This window comes from Monodelphis domestica, chromosome 3 (assembly GCF_027887165.1).
Source record: "Monodelphis domestica isolate mMonDom1 chromosome 3, mMonDom1.pri, whole genome shotgun sequence".
NCBI lineage: Eukaryota > Metazoa > Chordata > Mammalia > Didelphimorphia > Didelphidae > Monodelphis > Monodelphis domestica.
In genome coordinates, this window is record NC_077229.1 from 103,346,035 (window position 1) to 103,371,750 (window position 25,716).

At 43.4% G+C, this 25,716-nt stretch overlaps 1 protein-coding gene across 1 annotated transcript; it reads left to right on the top strand.

Annotated features, from left to right (window-relative positions):
- The first annotated feature begins 14,034 nt into the window (after positions 1-14,034).
- Positions 14,035-25,683, top strand: KIFC2 (kinesin family member C2). Its single transcript, XM_001372120.4, has 18 exons — positions 14,035-14,552; positions 15,147-15,249; positions 15,427-15,605; positions 16,224-16,416; positions 16,688-16,788; positions 17,399-17,464; positions 17,693-17,830; positions 18,899-18,976; positions 19,357-19,486; positions 19,611-19,720; positions 21,544-21,652; positions 21,937-22,094; positions 22,820-22,924; positions 23,089-23,219; positions 23,383-23,506; positions 23,709-23,838; positions 23,974-24,236; positions 24,487-25,683. The coding sequence occupies exons 1-18, from the start codon at positions 14,448-14,450 to the stop codon at positions 24,724-24,726; spliced, it is 2,463 nt and encodes an 820-aa protein (XP_001372157.1). The 5' UTR covers positions 14,035-14,447; the 3' UTR covers positions 24,727-25,683.
- Positions 25,684-25,716: the final 33 nt, after the last annotated feature.

Genomic DNA, 25,716 nt, shown 5'->3' on the forward strand with positions numbered 1-25,716 from the left:
AGAGAGAATCCCACTGAAAACAGAAGAGCTAAATGGGCAGTGTCTCTAGCCAGGGTCTCCTCAACCCAAGCGAGTCACTGAAGCCAAACTCCTCAAGCCACCAAGGCATAATTTCCAACACAGAATGATGCAGAGACACCAACACAGCAGAATCCCTCCAACACAGAAGTGGTGCCTGTTCAGCTCTCTGGTCTCACCTTTTATAGCCCTTTTCCCACATCACTTCCTGTCTCTCTGGTTTCTACTTCCTTTCACTGTGGGTTGCTCTATCACATCTCAGGAGCCAATCATAGCTTCTTAATTTGCCTGGCACTACCCAAGGGGTGCAGTGCTTGTGGGATCCACTTGCCTTCTTTGAGAGTGTGAACTTATTTTTCTAGTAAAAGGTTCTTCAAGTTTTTGACTAAGTGTGAAAGTAAGGGCATTCCAAGTTCTTAACTGATTAAGTTAAAAAAAATTTTTTAAGCAGGTAATCCCATTTACATGTCAGATTTTCTATTCATCTCTGGTCTTTTCATCAGGAATATTTGAAAGCCTTCTATTTCATTAAATTTATATTTCCTCCACTTCAAGGATTATATTTACTTTTGCTAGATAAATAAATGATTCTTCATTGTAATCTTAGCTTTTTTGCCTTCCAAACATCAAATTTCAAGCCCTCTTCTCCTTTCTTTTGAAAGTTTCTGAATCTTGTGTGATCTTGACTGTGGCTCCATAATATTTGAGTTGTTTCTTTCTGGATGCTTGCAATATTTGCTCCTTAACTTGGAAGCTCTGGAATATAATATTCCTGGGAGTTTTCATTTTGGGATCTCTTTCAGGAGATGATCAGTGGATTCTTTTTTTTTTTAAACCCTTACCTTCTGTCTTGGAATCAATACTGTGTATTGGCTCCTAGGCAGAAGAGTTGTAAGGGCTAGGCAATAGGGGTTAAGTGACTTGCCCAGGGTCACACAGCTAGGAAGTGTCTGAGGCCAGATTTGAACCCAGGACCTCCCATCTCTGGGCCTGAGTCTCAATCTACTGAGCTACTTAGCTGCCTCTGACCAGTGTATTCTTTCGATTTCTATTCTACCCTCTGGTTGTAGCATATTAGAGCAATTTCCTTTGATAATTTAAACATGATATGTAGGCTTTTTCTTTGATATGGTTTTTAAGTAGTCCAATAAAAATATCTCTCCTCTATCTATTTTCCAAGTCAATTATTTTTCCAATAAGACATGTTATATTTTATTCTATTTTTTTACTCATTGGATTTTGTTTTACTGGTTCTTGATGTTTCATGGAGCCACTGGTGTCTGCTGTCCCAATTATAATTTTTAAGGGGTCATTTTCTACAGTGAGATTTTTCTAAACCTCTTTTTTCCATTTGGCCAAGGAAAGAAGGAGGAAGAGAGGGAGGAAAGGAGGAAGAAGGAAAGGAAAGAAAGGAGGGGAGGATATTGGGAAAGGTTTCCTTTAGAATGGAATATGAGCTGAATTTTGAAGAAAGTTAGAGAAGCTAAAGGGCAGAATTAAGGAGAAATAACATTCCAGGCATGTAGGACAGCCATTATGAAGGGATGGAGACAAAAGATGACATGCAAGGAACAATAAATAGGCCAATGTAGTTGAATCATACCATGTATGTGGAAGAGTGAAAATTATGAGAAGAAAAAGAATAAGAATGGCCTGGTTTGCAAAGGCTTTGAATACCAAAAGACTTCTTTATATTTGATACTGAAGTAGAGAGCTGCTGGAGATTACTTAGTAGAAGATGTGACATTGTTAGAATTTAAGAAAATCACTTCGGTGATTAAGTGAGGACAAATTGGATTTAGAAAAGACTCAACACAGGGAGACCAATTAGATGACTATTCCAAGAAGTCCACTGCCATATAACGTGACTACCTCTCTTAGTATGTCACCTGAAAATCCGAACAGGCTCTCTTTTGGTGTTTCCAAATGTTTTTGTCCTTGGACTTCCAGTGACCTCAAGCTTCATGATATGATCTACCACTGAAAGACCTGTGTTCAGACTTCTGGCCAACACAGCTACCTAAATAGGAAGATGGCCCAACTCCTACATACTGAGCAAAGGAAATTTATCCTCTCCCCTTTCTGGAGTTGCTCCTGTTGACTACCTGCATACCTGGTGTGAGCCTGAACTTGACTCCGAAGAGAAAATTGTGTGAAAGAAATCATAGAGTGAATTGGGTCATTATAATACAATGGCAACTGGGAAAAAGGCAGCAATAGAGTCAAGAAATCACAAGACACGGAGCAGGGCAGATGTCCTGGGCAGCCCAGGCAAAATTGAAAGCCATTCTTGGCTCCAGAGATGTGATGGGTAAGAGTTAGTAGATGGAGAAAAAGTTTGATAAACTGAGGTACAAGTGGATTTTGCTCTCATCAATGTTTGTGGCTAGATGGACTTCTCTATGAGTGTGGCTAGGGGCACCTAATGGCCACAAAATAGCAAGTTAAATGGAATAGCAAGTAAAGTAGTAGTAGTCTCTCGGTAACCAAGGATGAGGATTGTCTTTGTGCGTTTTCATCTATGGTTAGGATAGATAAGTGTTCACAAAGACACTTGTGCGTGAAGGAGATTTAAGAGGAAAAGTCGATGCACAGAGACCGTCCCACTCTCTTGGCATTGGAAGCCTGAGTCCAGTGGCACGAAAAATTGTTACGTCTGGAGACTTCCTCAGCTGCATTGGATGGCCGTGTTGTCCTATGTGCTCCAACACACCCTGAGCACTCCACAGTGCTTTGCTGCATCGCCATCTCAGCCGTTGAACCTTCTTCTGGGTTTCTTCCGCCTGTTCTGCCGAAACAGTCTTCACATGCTGGGTGAGCAGAGACCTGGTTCACCAGGGGTCCACGATGACCCGATGGCTACCCTCACAAGGTTCAGCCAGCCTGCCAAAGCCGTTGCCTGGGGCGTGGCTGCTGCTGCATGCTAGCAGCTACTGGGAGCCACAAGTGAGAGCTGAGTGTCAGGTGAGGGTTGGAGGCTGGAGAGCTGCCCTAAGAGGGCATGACAAGCCCTCCATACCAGAGATGCTATCCCTCCCTGAGCACCCCATAAACCCCAGCAAGTAAAGTAACCCATATATATCTCTCCTATTTTTCCATCTTTTTCTCCTACTACTTTTGAATTAATAAAATTATTAATTTAAAGCCAGTCTAATAATTTTCCCTCTTATAATACTTACTCTAGCAAAAAACTGAAATTCATACCCAACTGAATAATGACCAAGAAATCCAATGAGAAACTACAGCAAATAACTTATTCCACTGTAGAATTGCACAAAAGATCATCCAGAAGCCCACAGGCAAAAGAAAGGGGGCTCCCAACAAAGTCAGTATCAGCATGGACCAACAAGCCTGGAGCCTCCCAACTTAATCACATACCTACCTAGGGAGGAAGATAGGGCACAAGCGTTTTTAAAACAGCTATCATTTTACCAAGCACTATGCCTTTAAGTACTTTAAAAATATCTCATTTGATACCACAACCCTGGGAAGTAGATGCTTTATGATTGCCATTTGAGGAAACTGAGGCAAATAGATTAAATGAAAGTCACAGAGGAAGTGTCAGAGGTCTTCTTGAGTGGAGAACACTCAGGATTGTATCCACTTCTCTACCTAGCTACCTAAGACACATATAGCCTTGTTTTGTGTCTGAAGCCAGCAAGAACAGAAGGCCTCCCAAAGAAGTCCTAGGGAATCAGAAAGTCACTAAGAAGGGAACTTGCTATTCCTCATAATTGGGGTATTTGAGAAGGGAGTGGAGGTACTAGAGTCAAACAAAACTAATCTTTATCTGAAACTGGGAAAAGAGGACTGAAGAAGCATACACATACACATAAAGTTTGGTGAAGAAATACACCAAACTTCACAGTGCTAGAAGTAGGGATGGGGGGTAGGTAGGGCAGATCAAGAGAGGATAATACAAAGGACAGAACAGTTACAAGAAAAACAAACCTCTTAATCCTTTTTTTTTTGTTAACCCTTATCTTTTATCTCAGAATCAATACTGTGTATTGGTTCCAAGGCAGAAGAGTGGTTAGGACTAGGCAATGGAGGTTAAGTTATCTGCCCAGGGTCACACACCTAGGAAGTGTCTGAGGTCAAATTTGAACCTAGGACTTTCCATCTCTAGGCCTGGCTCTCACTTCACTGAGCTACCCAACTTCCCCCTTCTTAATCCTTAAGGGGAGAATAAAAGAAAAGAAAAAAGAACTGGAATCTAAGAGAGTGTCCATCAATTGGAGCATGTCAGAACAAACTGTGGGATATGAATGCAACAAAAAACGATTATGCTGTAAGCAATGACAAAAAAGATTTTAGAGAATTCAAAAGTAGTATGAACGAATAAAGTGAAGTAAGCAGAAACATCCACTTATACAATGATAACAATACAACAAAAGGGGAAAAGCAAACTTTGAAATACTTAAGAACTATGATCAAAAGAAATGACCATATTTCCAGAGGGCCTATAATAAAGAATGTTATTCACCAACAGACAGAGAGGTGATAGACTACAAGTGCTAAGAAATACATTTTTGGGCATAGCCACTGTGTGGATTTGCTTTGCTTGATCAGGTGTATTTGTTAAAAGTATTTCTTTCTCTTTTACCTAGTTTTTAAAAATGTTTTTATTAATGGGAATGAAAAGTGAGCAATGAGGGTAGGAGAGAGGTGAGGTTAGCAATAATGATGCCCCCTCAAAAAAAGAGAGCAACTGAAACCTTTTTTAAAAAAATCCTTACCTTCTGTCTTCAAATCAATACTAGGTATTGGATCCAAGTTAAAAGAGTGTTAAGAGTTAGGCAATCAGGGTTTAAGTGACTTGCCAGGGTCCCACAGCTAGGAAGTATCCAAGGTAAAATTTTAACCCAGGACCTCCCATCTCTAGACCTGGCTCTCTATCCACAGGGCCACCTAGATGCTCTGAAACCTTTTTTTTTTTAATTAAATGCAAAGAGGACAAAAGAAAGCAAAAACAAGATAAAAGCAGGATAGTTTTGAAAGCAAAGAGTAGAATTTGTTATACACATTTTTTAAAAAAGCAAGTGTAATGAAATGGAAGCTTACTGTCATATAAAATCTACTTTGGGAGTTCTGCTATGCATAGGAAAATGTTTCCTTTTTGGTATACAAAATAGAAAGAATTAATTTTAAAAAATAAAGTTTCCTATTCTTCAGGATATTTTGTAAGCCCCTGCCATAGTTTTATTTCTGGGAACTTCTCAGCTCTCTCTTCCCCACTATGGAGTTTAAAGTCCTAGACAAAATCAAGGGGGAAAAGAAAAAGGAAAGTTCTACATATCTACTCAGTAGCTATTTATATGTCTATGTTCAGAGTATCTCCTCCTCCCCACCCCCAGAATGTAAACTCCTTGTAGGAAGGAAAAATTTCATTTTTTAAATACCTCTATCCCCAATACCTAACATATATTTAGTTGAATTTATTGTAATTATTTCTTCCTTCAATATCAAACTCAGATCTTTTATCTGATAACTTCCCTTCCTAGTGACCACTCTTTTCGATCTGGCTCCCACTCCCACCTTTATAATTGAAATCTACAAGAATTGCTTTCAATGGGTGACCTTTGGGTCATTAATAAACTCCTAATCACTATCTAATGTCTGTTTCCAGTTTTCATCTTTTTTGACTTCTCAATAGATTCCGGAATAGTTAATCAACCTCATTCTGAAAACCCTTTCCTCCCTGGGCTTTCAAATTACCATAATGTTATGGTTCTCCAGTATTTATAATTGTTTTTTTCCAGGACTCATTATACTGAGGGGTGGAGATAGCAGCTTAGAAGCAGCAGAAGCCTAAACCTCTCTGAATATTCTTCCATACCAATCTTTAAAAAGTGCTTCAATAAAGACAGAAATCCCAACTCAGCAATAAGACAGAGCTACGGTACTCTCCTGCTGAATACAACCTGGAAGGTAACAGAGAGAGTTGATTTCCATGGTATAAAGAAGAAAACCAACATCCCTCTCCCAAATACTGCACTGAGACCTGTGATAGGACTTGTGTTGACTATGGAATTCTAGGGTGAAGCCTGTAGCTGAGAAGGTGTACCTCAGTACCACCATGAGAAGCTCAGGGGTTCTGATGGTAGCTGGCAAGGAGGAATGGGGGAGGGCCAGCTGGTTAGGCACCCTTGACTCCTGCCAAAGGTGGTGAAGATTTAGTCTCAGAACAGATTAGCTCAGCAGGTCAGCTTGATCTGTCTAATTCAGTATACCAGCAGAGCAGAGAGAAAACCCTAAGATTCCCTTTGGGGCAGAACAGCTCAAACAAATAAACAGAGGAGTGAGTATAGAGTCCACAAGGAAGGGGTAGGGGGGGAATATGAGTAAACAACAGAAGAAAAAGAAGGAAATTACAATTGAAAGCTTCTATGGAAATAAATAACAAAACAACAGAGGAGAACAGGATCCAAGGAACATCAAGTAAAACCTCAAAAAATCCAGGGAATTGGACTCAGGCTCTGGAAAAGTTAAAAAAAAGGATTAAAAAAATCAAATAATACAGATTGAGGAAAATTAGGAAATGGAGAAAAACATCTTAAAAAACAAAATAGGTCATCAGGAAATGGAAGCACATGAAGTAAAACAAGAAAATAGTTCTTAAAAGCCAGAACTGACCAATTGGAAAATGAGATGAAAATGAGACAGGTTAAAAGATGAAAAGAATGACTTGAAAAGAAGATCATATCAAAAGGAAATGTAGGATCAAATGGTCATAGAAGAAATCCAAATTAAAAATTAGAATTGATCAATTAAAAACTAATCAAAAGAATGAAAAAAGAGAAGAAAATATGAACTATCTCATCATAAAAAACAACTGATCTGGAAAAATGGATCCAAGAGAAACAATTTAAGAATTATTGAACTACCCTAAAGTCATGACCAAAAAAAAAAAATCCTAGACATCATACTACAGTAAATTATCCAAGAAAACTGCCCTGATATCCTTGAACAAAAGGGTAAAATAGAGATTGAAAGAATCCACAGATCACCTCCTGCATTAAATCCTCAAATGACAACTCTCAGGAAAGTTATAGCCAAGTTTGAGAGTTCCCAGGCTAAGAAGAAACCACTACATGCAGCTAGAAAGAAGAAACTCAGATATCATGGAGCCCCAGTCAGAATCACACAGGACCTGGCAGCCTCCACATTGAAAGACCAGATGGCATGGAATATGATATTCTGGAAGGTAAAGGAACTGGGTCTACAACCAATAATCAACTACCCAGCAAAACTGACTATATTCTTTCAGGAGAAAGTATGGTTATTTAATAAAATAGAAGATTTGCAAACATTCCTGAAGAAAAGACTGACAAATAGAAAATATGAGGCCCAAATACAAAATCCAAGAGAAGCATAAGGTAAATAAGAAAGAGAAAAAATTTAGGGGCTTCAATAAGGTCAAATAGCTTATATTCTTATAAGGAAAGATGTTATCTAAAACTTTTAAAAATTATCATTATCATAGTAGTTAGAAGAAATACACATAAAGGGTGTGATAGTAAGCTGTTTAGGATGAATGTCAAATTTTTGACAAAAATGTAAAAAAAAAAAACTAGGGATAAAAAAGAGGATAACACTAAGAGAAATAGGAAAAGAGAAGTAAAATGGGAGAGAATATATCACATAAAGAAGTAGGGGGCAGGGGGGGAAGAAGACCAATATAATAGAAGGGAGGAGGAGGTAAGTGACAGGTAATAAACCAGACTCATTGGAGTAAAGAATTGTATCTTACCCCACAGAAAAGTAGAAGGGGAACAGGATTCATTATTCTCTTCCCAATCTCCATATTGTTGGTGTTCCCAAGGGTTTATCCTTGCTACTTTTCAATCTTCTCATAGCTTCAATGAGCTCCAAGCAGGACCTTTCACCTGGTTATATACCATTGGCATCTTAGTCTAAGATGAAATCACTTTTTACCTAAATCTATTCTTCCTTCTTCCTTCATTTTTGTATCCCATATTTAAAAACTTGGTGCTATTGTTGTCACCCTCGTCTCTCATATCCAATTAGTTAACAAGTCCAGTTGATTTCACCTCTACTCCAAATCTTGAATTCCCTTCTTTATTCTCACTATCACCACCTTTTGAGTGACAGGGATACTTCTTCCATTAGACATCTGAGGATACAGCTAACTACAAATCAGTTAAAATTCAATCAAGGACTATTTGACTCTGGAAAAGTCATTTAAACCCTACTGCCTAGCCCTTACTACTCTTATGCCTTGGAATTAATATACTGTATTGATTCTAAGAGAGAAGATAAGGGTTTCAAAAATAATGTAAAATAAATTTAATTAAGGGATTTGGAATAACTCAGCATGCAGTATCTGAGCCAGTCACCAGTTAAAGTTCTGTTCCAACTGTTCCTTCCATGTGGTCTGTTTATGTTACATGTGATATTACTGATGGTATCAATAGAGTAAACAGTATGAAAAAGCTTGAGGTTTTCCAGTAAAGGTGGCAACCACTTTTCACTTTCTTGTCCCATCTGAAGGCATGAAATACTATCCTTTTTTTTTTTAAACTCCTGGCTATATTTTTAGGAAGCATCTGGTGCCACAGTGGATGGAGCATTGGGCATAGAGATAAGGAGGATCTTAGTTCAAATCTAACCTCAGATACTAACTAGTTGTGTGACCCTGGAAAAGTCATTTAGCCGCTATTTGTCTCAGTTTCCTCAAGTATAAAATGGGGGGATTAGGAAAGTTCTTTTGAAGATGGCATGTGAGTCCTGAAGGAAGCCAAAGTAGAAGTGAAGAGGAAGTGTATTCAGCATAGAATCAGCCAGTGCAAAGCCACAGAGATTGGAGATGAAGTGTCACATTTGAGGAACAGCATGTAGGCCAGTATGACAGGATTGCTGATAGTATGGAAGGGAGTATTGTGTAAGAAGACTGGAAAGATAGAAAGAATCCAGGTTGTGAAGAAGGTGCTTTTATTTAATCCCACAGTCAATAGGAACCCATTAGAATTTATTGAAAAAGAAAGAAGTGACCTATGATTTAGGAAAATCACTTTGGCAGCTAAATGGAACATGGATTGGAGTGGGAAGCGATTTGAGACAAGAAGATCAATTTCAAGAGTTAAAGTCTTAGAAAGATGGCCTGAATAATAAAGATGGCTGTGCAAATGGAGAGAAGAGGATATATGTGAGAGATGTAGAGAAAGAAATTATAAGATTTGTCACTAATTGAATATGTGGAAGAAGCAAAAGCAGTGAAGACACTAAGGTATCAAGCATATGTGACCAATTGGACGGTAGAGCCTTTAACAGAAAAATAATATACTGTTATGAATGGACTAGAAAATTGATTAGGGAAAAATGAAAAGGTGGCTTTGCAGCTGTCAAGGCCCAGTTGGTATTATGTAACATAGATTTGTAATGAACCCAGAAAAATTTCATGACTCTCAGCCTCAGTCCAGAGGAAACACTTAATTTCAGTCATTTTTATCTTCTCGTCTGTCCTAAAAGAATTAGCATGACCCTGGAATAGTCCCATTTATGGGAGAATGATCCTAGAATTTCCCCATCCTTCTTGGGACTCAAAGGAGATTCAAAAGGCATCATGGGGGGGGGTTCCTCTCTCTTCCTCACCCCACCATTAATTACATCAGGCCTTTATTACAGTCTCTTTGAACTATTGCAACAGTAGTATTTTATCTATTATTCAAAATGCCCCATTACCTGGTACCCTGCTACCTCTCTAGCCTTATCTCATTATAATCTTTCCATCTACTTTAGACTCTAGCCAAACTGAACAATTCTTTGCCCTATTCCTTGGAGCACACCCTGAACTTTCTTGTCTTCATGCATTTTTATTCATGCAATACACTGTGTCTATAATGTTCTTCTCCATTTTTAAAAATTCAAGTCAAATACCACCTCCTCCAGGGAGCCTTCCAGGAGCCTTCTTGTTGATAATAGCCTTCTACTTCTTACCACACTAAAACTTGTAACTCTCTAATACAGTTAAATAATATTTTATATGGTTTTTTAAAAGTCTAGATCTGTCATTATATTTACAATGAGAAATCCCAGTGTGGAAACTCTTTCCCCCTAAGGCAGATCTGTAACTCTTAAAATTTATACTCTTAGTTATATGGGAGCATTGCTTAGCATAGTGCCTGACATACGGTAATCACTTAAGTTCTCTTTCACTCTATCTCTATGTCTCTGTTTCTGTCTGTCTCTCTATCCATCCATCAATCCATCTATCTATGATACTCAAAAGTTAAGCGATTTGCCCACAGTGATTTACCTTTCTGAAAATGTTGCCCTTCAGTATCATGTATTATGTGGCTCTTTTTTAAAAAAATCTTTACCTTCTCTATTAGGATTATTAGGATAAGATTTTGGATTTTGTCCCCAAAGTTAAGTTCTGGAAAGCTGCCTCTTGCCTTGGAACTTTCAGGCAGTGTGAATTGCAAGGCAGAGTTCTGTGGAATGCTGAAGTGTTTTTGTTTTTAGGTAACTGTCTTTGTTGAGGGCTCTGACCCACTGGAGCTTAGCGAAGGAGGAGGCTTTCCTCTGGAGCTCTTGGCATCCCTGTGCCAGTTCAGGAATACCAATATCAGTAATTAGTGACTGTGTGACTATAATCAGAGAGATATTACCAGCTGAGAAAGAAGCAAAGATCTTTCTTACCTGACCGTGTAGAGACAGACTCTTGGCCCAAGTTGGGCCAGAAGCCAATTTTGGCCCATCAAGGCCCACCCTAGAGGCAACATATAAATTAACTGATAAGGATATTTAGAAGTTGGCTAGATCAGATAGTTGGGAATTTAAGATAGTATAAGGAGGTTAGGAAGGTTTCAAGTTTACTTGAGGCAAGAAGAAAGGCCGTGAGGCCTAAAGGGAAGTGGGAAAAAGCTTAGTACCCCTGGTAGAATTTAGGGAACCCCTATTTTCGAAACCCTTATTACTATCCTTTCTTTCTTTTAAACCTTAACATAATCAATAAGGTGTTTTGGGGTTTTTTTTGTAATCTGCCTCCAAAGAGTTTTTTTTTTTTTGCCAGAGTTCAACTGTTGCACAACTCTCTTCAGTTCAAAAGCAGTCAGATTGCTTGAACAATAGTTACAAAGTAAGGGAATTTGGATACAGTCTGTCTATCCTCCTTTTCAGTTTCCCCTGCAGTTTATCCTTACAGGATCAATTCAAAGACAGAAGAGCAGTTGGAGCTAAGCAGCTGGGGTTAAATGACTTGCCCAAAGTTACACAGCTAGGAAGTGTCTGAAGCCATACTTGAACCCAGACCTCTGGTCTCTAGACCTGACTCTGCCCACTAAGTATGTATATGTATGCACGTATGTATAGACAAAAGAAATGTAAGGCAAGGTGTAACTAAGGAATCTAGGTTTTCCAGCTTTCATCCAATAACTAATTCTTTTCATAGTTTTGTCAGTTATAGTCATAAAGATCTCTTGCAGTCCTCTGCCTTCTCTCTATTCATACAATCATCTTAAAACATAGTTTTATCAGCTTTCACCCCCCAAATTACAATAGCTTCCTATGAACTAGTGAAAAATGGTTTGACTGATACAGACCTAGCCACCACCACCCTCTTCCCCAAAGAGTCATGTATGCTAAAGCTAATCAACCCAAAGAATGTGCATTACCACCATCACTACCCTCAAATCTCTTCCTGCATGGCACAGTTAAAAGTTATGTTCCTTGAACTCTTCCCAAAGGATGCTAAAAGACTGCCTGCCCTTTGATCCAGCCATAGCACTGCTGTGCTTGTACCCCAAAGAGATAATAAAAGAAAAATACTTGTACAAGAATATCCATAGCTGCGTTCTTTGTGGTGGCCAAAAATTGAAAAATGAGGGAATACCCATCAATTGGGGAATGGCTGAACAAATTGTTTGTATGTTGGTGATGGAATGCTATTGTGCTCAAAGGAACAATAAAGTGGAGGAATTCCATGGGGACTGGAACAACCACCAGGAATTGATGCAGAGTGAGAGGAGCAGAACCAGGAGAATATTGAACACAGAGACTGATATACTGATGCAATAGAATGTAATGGACTTTTCCATTAGTGGCAATCCAGTGATCCAGAACAACCTGGAGGATGTAGACTCTAAATGAACATCCCAGTACAAACATCAACAACATGGAAATGGGTTCTGATCAAGGACACATGTAATACCTAGAGGAATTGCATGTGGGCTACGGGAAGGGTTGAGGTAGGGGAGGGAGGGATAGAATATGATTCTTATAACCAAGGAATAATGTTCTAAATTGACTAAATAATTTTTTTAAAGTTATGTTCCTTGAATTCCTCTTCATTCCTCATGCTATATTAGGCAATTTAGAAAATACCATCATTTTACTGGTCCTGACTATATTGCTATCTTTCCCTATGGATGACAGGACAATCTTTTATTGGTGGCCACTGGCTCATTGTCTAAAATTCTTTAATTCTTTAAAAGGTAAGTCTGGGACAGTGGTTAAAGAGCCAATCCTGGTGTTGGGAAGAACTGAGTTCTAATCTAGCCCTAGACACTTACTAGTTGTGGGACCCTGGGCAAGTCACTTAACTTCTACTTGCAAATTTCCTTATCCATTAAATCTATAAGTACCAAATGAAATAATAATTGTAAAGCACTTAGCACAGTAAATTTTAGTCATTATTATTAATTATCCCTGATGGTCTCTGGTCCCTCAAACAGGTGTTTGTGTGGTTCTATATCCAGAGCCACCCTACTATATATCATCCTTGGAATAGTTTTGTTAAATGCTATCTCTTTATAGGGATGGTATTCTTTATTGGAAATCTAATTTGTCTCACTCAATTCATTCTCTCTTCTCTCCAAACCATGTTCCATATAGCAGCCAAATTGGTGATCCTAACATACAGGTCTAACTATGTCACTTATCTGTCTAAGAAGTTGCAGCAGCAAAATTTAGGTTAAAATAGTCAAACTCTCCATTCTGTTTTTCCAGACTTGATTGACTTTTATTCTTTCTTCATTCTCTGCTTCAGATGAACAGGACTATTTGATGTTCCCTGTACCTAACATTCCACCTCCATAACTTTAAAAATTTTTTTATTTTTAAAACGCTTATTTTCTGTCTTAGAATTAACACTAAACATCAGTTCTAAGGTAGAAGAGGGTTAAGGACTAGGCAATTGGGTTAAGTGACTTGCTCAGGGCCACACAGCTAGAAAAATGTCTTAAGCCAAATTTGAACCCAGGATCTCATCTCCAGGCCTCTAGGCACTTGGACCACCTAGTTGCTTCCATAACTTTTTATGGTACATTCTCATTGCTGGGATGTTCTCTCTCCTCTTGTCCATCTCTTTGAAACCTTGTTTAACCTTTAAAGTTCAGCTCAAGTGCTACCTTTTCCAAAAGACCTTTCCTAATTCCCTCAATTGTTAGGGTCCCCCATTCCTGATTACTGGGTGTGCAACTTTTGAATGTGTATCAGCTGTTCTATTGTTGTTCCGTTGTTTTGTCTGATTCTTTGTGATCCCATTTGTGGTTTTCTTGGTAGAAATACTGGAGTGGTTTGCTGTTTCCTTCTCCAATTCATATTATGGATGAACTGGGGCAAACAGGGTCAAGTGATTTGCCCAGAGTCATGATTAACAAATGTCTGAGGCCAGTTTTGAACTCACAAAGATGAGTCTTCCAGACTCATCCACTATGTGACTGAGCTGCCTTTATTTAGTTAGCATCCTTTATTTATTTATTTATTTATTACTATGTTTTATCCACCCCGGTAGAATGCAAGATCCCTGAGGGAAGGCACTAATTTTTGTAATGGCATTCCCAGAACTCAGCATATTTTCCGGTACATACATATTAGACGCTTAATAAATGTTATCGGGTGGGTGGGTGATTGATTGATTAATTGATTAAAGAAAGTTGGGGTGGGGGTTGGCATTGGGAGGCGGACTATTGAGAAGATGTCAACATGAGGGAGGAGTCAATGTAAGGAGGCGGAGTTTTACAAATGGCCGTGGAGGGGTCTGTGGGGGAAGGAGACAGAGGAGGGATAGTGTGGGTGGGAAGTTAGGGTGTGGTGTAGGGAGGGTATTCAGGGAAGGGGCCTCTGTTCAGTGAGGGACCAGGGTTTTCAAATACAGGGGCCGTACCTTATCTATTCTTTGCCCCGTCCCAGCCCAGCCCCAGGTCCTCTTTTCCTTAGCCCTTTCTCTCTGGCACCTCTTGTATCCCCATTCTCACCGTCGCCTATCCTAATTTTCCTTTGCCCAGAGATAGGGCCGAGGGAGCGCTCTCCTCCGCTGCAGCGAAGCTGGGGCGGTTGCAGCAGCAACAGCAGCAGCGGGGGTGGCCTGTCTTGGGCATGCGCACCAGCATTGCGGCTGCGGGGCCGGGAGGCGGCGGTGGGCCGGGGGCAGACCTCGGAAGACCCCCACCACCCCCTCCTCTATGTATGCCTTCTACTCGCTCCTGGTCTATATCTTTTACACCCTCTTTCGCAGGGATGGGGAGGGAGCGGCTGCAGCAGCAGCTCACACCCGGGACCCCTCGCAGGTGAGTGACAGGTCAGAATGGGAAAGAGAATGGTTGGGGTGGTGGGTGAGGGTTTGCCCGAGTCCCTCTGCCCTTGGGAGAAGTCCACTTGCCCTCATACCAGTCTATGCCCCCAAACCCATCTCCCCTAAATCTGAGCTCCCGTCTTTGGGGGAGATCTTTTTGCTTAAACCTATACCAACCTGTCCCCCTTCTCTCGAGCCCACCCTAACCTGAGCTTGCTTCCTGGTCCCACCCGAACCTGTGCTAGCAGACTGAATCTACTACTCGTGGTGAAAGCAGAGCAGTAAAGCCTCCCCCACGGTATTTGAGGAAACATACAACACTAGTGCCTGGCTCAGGCTTGCACTGCCGCTTTCCCCAGCACCAACCTGAGCAGTTGGCATGATTCACCCAGGTGACGGAGGGATGGTTCCTGAATCTCCCTTCCCTTCGCAGATCTGGGCCCCAGCCTGACTATGTAATAGCTTTTCCCCTTCCACTCCCCCTCCCCCCGAGAAGCTACTTAGGACAAGATGGGGACCTGATCTATCCATCATATCCACCCCACGAGGCGGGTGTTGAGGCTCTCTTTCCTTCTCTCCGATTTCTTAGGGTGCTGGCTCCCTCCCCAGAAATAGCCGCCCCCGCCCCCGCCGCAGCCGCAGCCGCCAAGGACCACAGCAAGATCTCTGGACTGAGCTGAATGGCTTAGACAGTATGTGATCTACTAAGTCAGGGCGGTGGGAAAATCGTGCAGGTTGGGGAAAGGAGGGCAACCGTCCCACTCTGCCAGCATTGATTCCTCTGTTATCTCAGCATGATTGTCTTGGCTTCCTGTGGGTTCCCGGCCTTACTCTTCTTTGCCTTCTCCCTTTTCTTCTAATATGTGAAGGCCCCTCAGACCCAGACTCTGAGGCTGACAGAGATGAGAAACAGGAGGCAACAGCTGAGGGAGCTGCAGGCAGCTCCCCAGAGGTCTCTCTGGAAGAAGCCATCACTCACCTGGCTGAATTCCTGTCTCTCCAGCTGGGGACAGGTGAAAGTTGGACAAGGTCCCTGGACCCAGACAAGGTAAAATTGGTTCTTCCCTTATCCCTCTTTCACTCTCTTCAAATTCATATAATGTTGAAGTTGGAAAAGCCTTTTTCAATCAAAGATCTAGTCCAACCATCTCCCTTTAAACAGAGAGAAACTGAGGACTTTACTAGGGTGAGTATCAGAACTGATATTAGAAACCAGGTCTCTTGATTCTTAACTTGGTGGGCTTTCTATGCAGTCCCTTCATTCTGACAGAGAAGAAGGTCTCCAGGGTACTTTATCCTTCCTTAGCTTTCTCCCCTTCAATCAGCATATCTCTGATGAACCTATGTATAGTACAGTAGAAAGAGCCAGAGAATCTAAGTTTGAATCTTGGGTTTTCTTATTAACTGTTACCTCAGGTCTCAGTTTCCTCATGTATAAAATGCTAGGTCAAAGGGGAACAACTTAGCTAACCCCCAAGATGGCTTACAATTCAAAATCCTCTTAGCCAGATCTAAATTTTGCCTGTATGGCTTTAGAACCTATGACCCTGTTTGTTGTGACTGCTATCCCTTCTCTCAGACTACCCTGTTCCCTCACAATCACCACATCCCCCTGCTCTAAACCTTCCCCATATTACTCACTGAGCCCTGACCCCTAAACCCCCAGGCTCCCCTACTGCTGACACTGACTGGGCAGCTCCTAGCAGTGGTAGCCTGGCTTCAAGGGCCAGGTGAGAAGCGACCTCCAAGGTTCCAGCATGGCTTGCAGCATCAACTTTGTGGATCCCAGCAGACTGAGGATCCAGCTCCTGCTACAACTCCAACTTTATCTTCAGGAGGGCAGCCCTTAGCCCCAGATGGTACATGGGGTATATAAGGGAGTGGGAGAGGCTGTTTGATTCTAGAGGGAGATGAAGGTCCTACTGGCTCAGGAACCCTGGGGAAATTGGGATTTGAAGAATGGGTACAGGGCTGGGGGTCAAGACTCCAGAATAACACTTTCTAGCTGTTTATTTGCCTGGTCCATGTTTGGTATAGAGTGCTCCTCATCCCTGACAAAACCCTGACCTCCTGTTCTAAGGTAATCATTCTCTATTCTCTTGCAACTCTCCACTCCATCTCCCCACACAGGCCTAAGGGGAGCCATGAGGGGTGAGCCTAAGGGGCAATCCCAACAGAGAGAGGAGGAACATAGGGACTGGCAGTGGCTGGAGGGAACAACCCTGGGGCAGGTAAGAGGACCTGGAAGCATCCAGAAGATATGCCCTGAAATTGAGGAAGAGGCTAGCTTAGAGCAGGAAAGGACTCTATGAGGATGGGTAGGGGAGAAAGGGAGCTAACCAAAGACATATGAGGGAGGCTTGCTTGAGAAGAAGAGGAGAGGGTCATAGGGATAAGCAGAAAGGGGAGATGCCCAGTCAAATAAAGAGTTTGGGGGCAATTCCCTGGAGCCAAGGAGCTGGCTGCCTCATGTCCAAGCAGGAAGTCAAGTTGGGACTTGGAAGCTGTGGGGAGGTAGAGGGAGGATAAAGAGCACTGTTGGTCCAAGAGCATGAGGATACTCTTAAGATAGATGAATAGAAATGTCTATGTGAGTATAGAGTAGAGGGATTGGGTCAAAAAGGAGATTACTGAAGGGACAGGGACAAGAGCACCATGATGGCAGGGAGTGGGAGAGAATTCAATATCCAATGAGTATCAACTGCATTCAGAACCCTAAGATTAGTGCCAAGGCCTGAGGGGAAACTGTCCTTTGGGACAGAACAGAGTTATCACACACACACACACACACACACACACACACACACAACTTCCTCCCCCCCCCCCAACTTTTTACTCCAGATTGAAGAACTGAAGCAACAGCTAGCACACCAGGAGGAGGAGTTGAGCCGACTTCGGCTTGGAGTGGTGAGGCCCATACTCCTGGGTCCTTGGACAGCAGAATCCCTGAGAAATGAGGGGAGGATGTAGGATCCTGGGTACCTTAATAAATCCCTTTTGGAGAAGGAAGGGAAACAATCCCACCTAACATATGATGAACATATATCATAATTCAGGGCTCCTATTAGGGGATGGAGTAGGAAAGAGGAAGGGATTAAGGATTCCTGAGTCCCAAGGGGATACATTCTCTCCCAGGGGGTAACAGACTCTGAAAAGCGGATTCAGCACCTGACAATGGAGAATGAAGCCCTCAAACAGAGCCTGAGCCTGACCAGGGATATACTGCTACAATGGGGGCCTGGGCCCCTTGTCCAGACTCCCTCTCCTGCCCAGGTAACACCCACCTCCAACCTGTCACTTCTTCAAGTTCCTCTCCTTCCAGTCAACTTCAGACTGCTCCCTTTCTTTCTCCAGTCTCCAGATGAGAGATATATGGCATAATAGAAAGACCACTGGAACTTTAAGGGACTCACCTAAGTTCAGATCCTTGTTCTGTAACTATGTGATGTTGCAGAAATTACTTCACTATGGCACCTAGTTGCCCCCTGACCAGGTGGTGTGAGGAAGAGTACAAGACCAGCTGGAAAGGTAGTTGGGAGAAGGACAGGACAAAAGTTCTCACTCCCCACAAAAGGCCTTAAAATGAAATACCCTTTATCACCTAAAATTCTTCCTAGCCTTAATGATGCACCTATGACCCCTGAGAACTCTTTCTACTCTGATAATTCAGGTGTACCACCCTGTCCCTTGAACCAGCCTTGTTGCTTGGATTTATGCATGAGGGTTTTGTTTTGGGTGTTTTTTGGTCAATCAGTTGTGTCCAATTCTTTGTGACCCTATTTAGGGTTTTCTTGAAAAATATACTGGAATGGTTTGCAATTTCCTTCTCCAACTCATTTTATAGATAAAGAAACTGAGGCAAATAGGGTTAAGTGTCTGAGTCTGGATTTGAATTCAGGTTCTCCTGATTTTAGCACTCTTCATTACCTACCTGCCCCTTCATGGAGTAGGAGATAGAGATAAGCCTCCACCCCAACTCTTCATTTGTGCTATTGCCAGAAAAGAAGGCTTATTTAAGTGTTCGAACCTTATTTACCTAAGACCTATTCCTTCTTGGGTTGTTGGGGTTTTTTTGGAGGTTGAGGCAGAGAGAGACAGCATTTAATGATCTTTAAGGTTTCTTCTAGTTCTCACATACTATGAATCTGTCTCCTCAAAGCTATCACAATCACTTTGCTCTCTGCCCTTTCTGAACCTGCACCCATACTTCTATACTATCCCCACCTCCCAACTGGAGGGAGCAAAGACTTCAGAACCTGGGCGTCCATCCATCAAATTTAGAATCCTCTCAACCTCCATCCTTATCAACTTCTGACTCCCAAATCTCCCTCCAAAAAACAGGAAGAGGCAGAAGTCCTCATGGAACTTAGGAGTCGGCTTAGAGAAACTGAGGAGACAACAGAGACCCTCAGGGCCCAGGTGAGGAGCTGACAAGACTGGAGAAGGAATAAGCATTTATATGGTGTCTATTATATGCCAGACACTTCATAAATATCTCATTTGATCCTTACAACTCTGGGAGGTAGGTGCTATTACTATCTCCATTTTACAGTTGAGGAAACTGAGGCAAACAGATGGGAAGCGACTTGCCCAGGGTCATATAAACTAGGAAGTGTCTGAGGCCAGGTTTGAACTCAAAATCTTTCCAACTCTAAGCCCAGAATTCTATCCATTGCAGCACTTAGTTGACCTCTTACAAAGGGATGTGGGGAAGAATACAGGAACAACTGGGAGGACAGTTGGGGGAGGATGGGACCCTGGTTTCCACTCCCCCATGACAGGCTGTCTTGGGGGGGCAGCTGGGGGTACAGGAGGGGCAGCTATGGGAACTTCAGGGGGCCCTTCAAGAACTGCAGCTTGAAGCAGCCACCCGGGAGTCTGAGCAAAGGAGCAAGAGGGAGCTGAGGCAGATCCTGAGACAACTGGCAGGTATGATGGAATGGGGGACTCAGACCAAGGGAATAAGATCTCCAGTGGGGGAGGACCCTGAGTTTGGGCAGTTGTAGCATTCCTTTTCACCATCCATCTTTCCTTCTACCTCCACCCCACCCAGGACTTCGAGGGCACATAGTTGCCTTGCGCCAGGGCTGTGGAGACCTTCGTGGGCTGGTCATTACCTTCATCCAGAATTACCAGGGGGCTCTGAAGGAGGCCCAAGGACAGGTCAGTAGCTGCTTTCTTTCCCCAAGATGCTACCTCCCTACTCTCACCCCAGGAAAGCTACTACTAAAGCATCTTCCAAATGCCTACTCTGGACAGGGCACTGTGCTGAATAAGGCAAAGTATACCATAGTAGGTATTGATATTGCCCAATATCACTTAGATATAAAACAGAGCCCTCTATGAGGTCAGAGGAAAAGGCTGCTTATTACCAAGAGAGGAAATTGGAGAAGGCCTCTTAGAGGTGTCATTTGAGATTGGCCTTGAAGGATAGATAGGAATTCAAATATAGATAAGGTGGACTTGCATCCCTGATACAGGGAAGCAAAAGGCACTGAGATGTGAGAATACAATATATCTTGTATGAGTATTTGGTGGGCAAATGGATAGAGCACTGGGCATAGGGTCAAGTCCATGTGAGTTCAAGTCCAACTCAGAGTTCCTTCCTCTTTTTTTCTGGTGCTTGATGAATGCCTAATTAATATTAAAAAATGCCACTAGAATTAAGCCTGAGAGATATAGTAGTTTTCTACCTAAAACCTAGCATAGTGCCTGGCACATAGTAAATATATAATAAATCCTCACTTGATTCTGTACTAATCCCAACTAATCTGTAGAGAGTGCTAGGTGGCACAGTAGAAAAGTGCTGAGATGTTTCCTGAGTTCAAATTTAGCCTCAGATGCTTATTACAATTGTTTGACCATGGACAAATTACTTAACCCTGTTTACTTCAGTTTCCCCATCTGTAAAATGAGCAGGAGAAGGAGATGGGAAATCATTCCAGTATCTTTGTCAAGAAAACTCCAAATAGGGTCATGAAGAGTTGGATGCAACTTTCAGTTTTTCAAATGGCTCAATAACAACCAATTTGTTGAGTTTCCATTATCAGACAGGGCAACCTGAATTTTTGTCTGAAGTCAATAGGAGCTACTGATGATTTTTGAGTCAGGGAGTGACATACATAGAACTACGTTTAAGAAAGATTATTCTTGGGGGCAGCTGGGTAGCTCAGTGGATTAAGAGCCAGTCCTAGAGACGGAAGGTCCTAGGTTCAAATCTGGCCTCAGCCACTTCCTAGCTGTGTGACCCTGGGCAAGTCACTTGACCCCCATTGCCTAGCCCTTACCACTCTTCTGCCTTGGAGCCAATACACAGTATTGACTCCAAGACGGAAGGTAAGGGTTTAAAAAAAAAAAAGAAAGAAAGATTATTCTTGCACCTAGAGAGGGAAGAGACTAGAGGCAGGAAGACCTTTTAGGTGGCTATTTTAATAATTAAAGATTAAAGGTGATGGCTGTGGGAACAGAGGGAGGGTAAATGCTAGAAAATATGTAGCAATTCAATCAACAAATAGTCCAGTAAGAAAGTGGAGCTGAGGTTTGGGTGGAAAAGCTATAAGCTTGGTTTTAGACTAGGTAAATTTCAGATTTTGGTTTAGCTGGAAATCCCTGTGGGTGTCTGCAGAGATAGGACAGTTTCAACACTTTTTTCTATTTCTAGCCTTTCACTAACTGTCCCTGAGATTGATCTAGTCCCAGCCCCAGCCTTTAAAACCTCATTTCCTACCCCAGTTGCCAATCTTGTCTCCCACAGAATCTTAGCCCAAAAAGACTTCAGATGGCACTGGAATATGAGATTCAAAGTCAGAGGACATGGGTTTGACTCCTAACTCTGCTATTTTCTACTTGTGTGGCCTTAGGAATGCAATTTTCTCTTGATTTCAGTTTCTTCATCTGTAAAATGAGGGATTAGATTAGATTACTCTAAGGTCCAATCCAAAGGACAATTGATCAAGAATTCCCATACCCTACTGTCTGTCTCCCAGGTGTGCTGGGCCTTGGGGGAGCTGTCAGCTAGTCAGTGGGCAAGGAGAGTCCCTGAAATTCGGAAGAAACCCAGAAGAGCCTATCAGGGACGACTGCTGGAGCTCAGAGGTAGAGATGGGTTGGGGAGTCATCCTCTCTCTTCAAGTGAAAATATATTAGACCTTCAACTTCTTTACCCATTTTTGTCTCTTTTGGCTGTATTGGTGGCAGGAAACAACAGATAGTTGTTACAGAGGTAATTATTGCTTAGAACAGGATAGAATGGATGACTTCCAAATTCTCTCCAAAGTCTGAGATTTCATGGAAGATGGGAATGTAAGGATTTTGAAATGAAGGGAAGTGGTTAAAGGGTGACCAGTGGCACTCCGTCCTATGATCCTGCCTTCCCACAGGGAATATCAGAGTCTTGTGCAGGCTAAAGCCAGGGAGTTCTGGGAACCTGCTGAATGTGGACCCAGGTCCTGGGGGCACAGTCACTGCTAACTATCGAGGACGCCAGCGCCAATTCCACCTTGATCGTGTATTCCCCCCTGATGCCACCCAAGAAGAGGTGATCACTTGATCTCTTTACATCATATTATTAAGTCCTAATTACATGGGGATGGGGCAACTAGGTGGCCAATTAGATAAGAGTACCAGGTCTGGAGTCAGGAAGACTCCTCTTTCTGAGTTCAGATCTGGCCTCGGATTAGCCATGACTCTGGGTAAGTCACTTAACCTTGCTTGCTTCAGTTTCTTCATATACAAAATAAATAAATAAATGCTTAAGAAGGAAATGGAAAATCACTTCACTACCTTTGCCAAGAAAAATTCCAAATGGGGTCATGAGGAATTGAACAGAACTGAAACAACTGAACAACAAAATCCATAAGAAGAAAGATTTCCAGAGAATAAAAAATAAAACACCTTAATTTAATTCAACATTGTCCTCCCTTCCTTCTCCTCTAAGACTTAAATGGAGAATATGAGGCCTAAAGAGGGAAGTGAGTTATTATTTAATTATCCCAGTTCTATCAGGAATCAAGTACTGATCTTATAAGGCCAAGGCCAGGAGTCTCTCTACTAAATCACAAACCCCTAAGCCCACTAGAGATGACCTGCCTACCCTGACCCCCAATTCCCATCTGCTCTTATCTTTCCCATTCCCATTTTTTCCTGCTGATATTTTCTTAGAATTCCCCCAGAGTTCCTACATTTAGATATGAGGAAGGTTGACATTCATACATAACACTCTCCCACCTTCCCTCACCCAGTGTCTTTGTATCATTCCCCCAGGTGTTTAGGGAGCTAGAACCTGCTGTGCTGTCCTGCCTTCAGGGTTATAGCGTCTGCATCTTCACCTATGGTCAAACTGGGACTGGCAAGACCTATAGCATGGAGGTGAGGACAGGAATCCCAGTTGAGGAATGAGGGGAAATGAACCTTCTCATTAGGATTGGGGCAGAATGCTTCACCCAGGGGGAAATAGAATGGGAAACCCCAGGAGCCAAGGGCTGAGATCTGAATCTGATGCTTTCCCATTCCCATCCCATGTCCCCACTCAGGGTCCCCCTGAGGACCCAGGCATTGCCCCAAGAGCCCTGCAGTCACTCTTCCGAGAGATGGGAGCACAAGGGGGACCAAGACAACACCGTGTGACAGTCAGCATGATAGAGATCTACAATGAGACTGTGAGGTCAGTGTCTCATCCCCATCCCCTTCCTTAGCCTCATGTTCCACACACTACCACCTCCTTTCTCCCTGCCCGGGAAATTATTTTGCCCCATCCTTCTGCAAGCATTCCTCACCCCCACCTAGGTGGGTCTCCTATCTTGAACTCCTATTTTGTCTTCCCTCAGGGATCTCCTGGCCCCAGGACCCCCTGAGCGCCTTACAGTTCGGCAGGGGCCAGAGGGCTGTGGAGGAATCCATGTGCCTGGACTTACCTGCTGGGATGTGTCTGATCTAAGGGCTCTGCACAAGGTAACCCCTAACCCTTGATGCTTAACATCAAATAGCTTTTTGACCTCACTGTCTTGATTGACTGTCTAATGCAAACTATGATACCCAGATCTAATAACTCCTCAACCTGGGGCAACTCAAGGTAACCCTCATTTCCCCACACAAAAGGCACCCTCTGCCCTTTGGTACTCTTGGCACCTAAAGGACAGATTTTGTCATGTAGATGCTGAACCTGGGGAGGAGAAACCGAGCCACAGCTGCCACACATATGAATGAGCACAGCTCTCGATCTCATGCCCTAGTCACCCTGACACTGACCACTGCTCCTCCACCTCACGGCCCAGGAACTGCAGGTACTTGCCCGAGGCAAGCCCAGGTCTGTAGCTGGAGCTCAAGACAACCCAATTGCACAATCACTGCTGATCCCTGCATCCCAGAGGATCCCTAAAGCCTTCTTCGATTTTACTAATCTCTTTGCCCACCTATAGGGACGCTACATCTAGTGGACTTGGCAGGCTCTGAGCGGGTGTGGAAGGCTGTAACAACGGAGTCCAGTGTCGGGGTTGGGGCTGGGGCCAGGGGCCGGAGGCTTCGGGAAGCACAGACCATCAACCGCTCGCTGCTGGCCCTAGGGGGCGTAATGGCAGCCCTCCGGGCACGCCAGCCCCACGTCCCCTTTCGGGACTCCCAGCTCACCCGGCTGCTGCAGCCCGCATTGGGACCTGGAGCCACCGCGGTAATGCTGGTGCAGGTGGGCCAAACGGGCCCGGGGGTCGCGGGGAGGGCCCATCGGAAGGTGGGAGGTAGGACCCGCCCCATTGGTATAATCAAGTCTCCCAGCCAGCTGATTGGCTCTAGTGACCTTAACCTTATATGGGCAACGGGAAAACATTTTTATGAAGTGTTTCACCTTGGTTAGAAACGAACCAATTAAAAGAAAAACCCATAATCGGATGAAGAGTTGCCACCCCCTCTCCCCAGCTCCTTTTCCCCTCTCCTAGATCTCGTCACGCCCAGAGGATGTAGGGGAGACTGTATGCTCCCTGAAGTTCGCCGAACGTGTGAGCCAAGTGGAGCTGGGACCGGCCAGGCGCCACAGGACCCCATCCTCGGGGACCCCCTCATCGCCCAGCACCGGGGGCACTCCTTCCTTGGGGACTCCTACCACACCGAGCTCTGAAGGAATCTCCCCACAAGCAGAACAGACATCTTCCTCCGGAGAACCCCACCAGGTGTCCTGATAGCCCAGGCTTAGGGCCAGGGGAGCCCCTAAGTGGGCTAGAGCAGAGGGTTATACATTCCCCCCAAATTAATTTTTTAAAAAGGGCTGCCCTAAAATGCAGAGGTAGACTTGGCTCCTTGCTGGAAGCTAGGGACGCCCCCACTCCAAGCACTTGTATTCTCTTTGGACTGGGACAAACCTCCCACAGATCCCAACCCAGTTTCTTGCTTCCCGGTCCACCAGACCCCTTCTCTCCAGCCCTTATCAAATCCTTTCTCTTATCGACCGCTCACAGCAGGGGGCCCAGACCCCACAGGAAGGGGGGAGGGGAGACCCCAGCTGTGACCACTCACCCCCCAATCAGACTTTGGGTTTAAAGTGTCTCAGTCCTTTATTGCCTCTATCCCTGTGTGCCCTGACCCCCGCCAAGCCCCAAAGCTCTGGAGCAACTAGCTCACCCCCCTTTTTTCCTTACCCCTGCCCCCCAACAACAAAGGTGCTAGTTCTTCCCCTCCCAAAGCCCAAGGGAGGGGCTTTAGGCAGTGTCCCAGCCTTTTCTTTCAGCCCAGAGATAGTATGGACTGGGGAATAGACAGGACCTGATGGATGGAGGGGGAAAACTGTGATAGGAAAGGACATAATGAAGATGTTTTGGGGGTGAGGAAAAGAGAAAGAATTCTAGGTTGTCAACAGAATTGGGTTGGGGTCTCAATTTTGGCACTAACTTACAGAATGACCTTGGGTAATTTCTTGCCCTCAAGGAACATGTTTACTTCTCACCAAAATTAGGGGGTTAAACTGTGATCTCAAAGGTTCTTCCCAATTCTAAGATTCTGTGACAAATGGACTGCCCCCAGGGCTCCAGCCAGGCTCCAACTACAAAGGAAGCCTCCTCCTCACTGTCTCTCTCCCTCTGGGAAGCCATGGCAGTATCACTCCACAAGGTCTAATAAATTCCACAAGGGTTCTAATAAAATTTTCAAGGCTCGTTTTGACCTTTTTGGGGGTG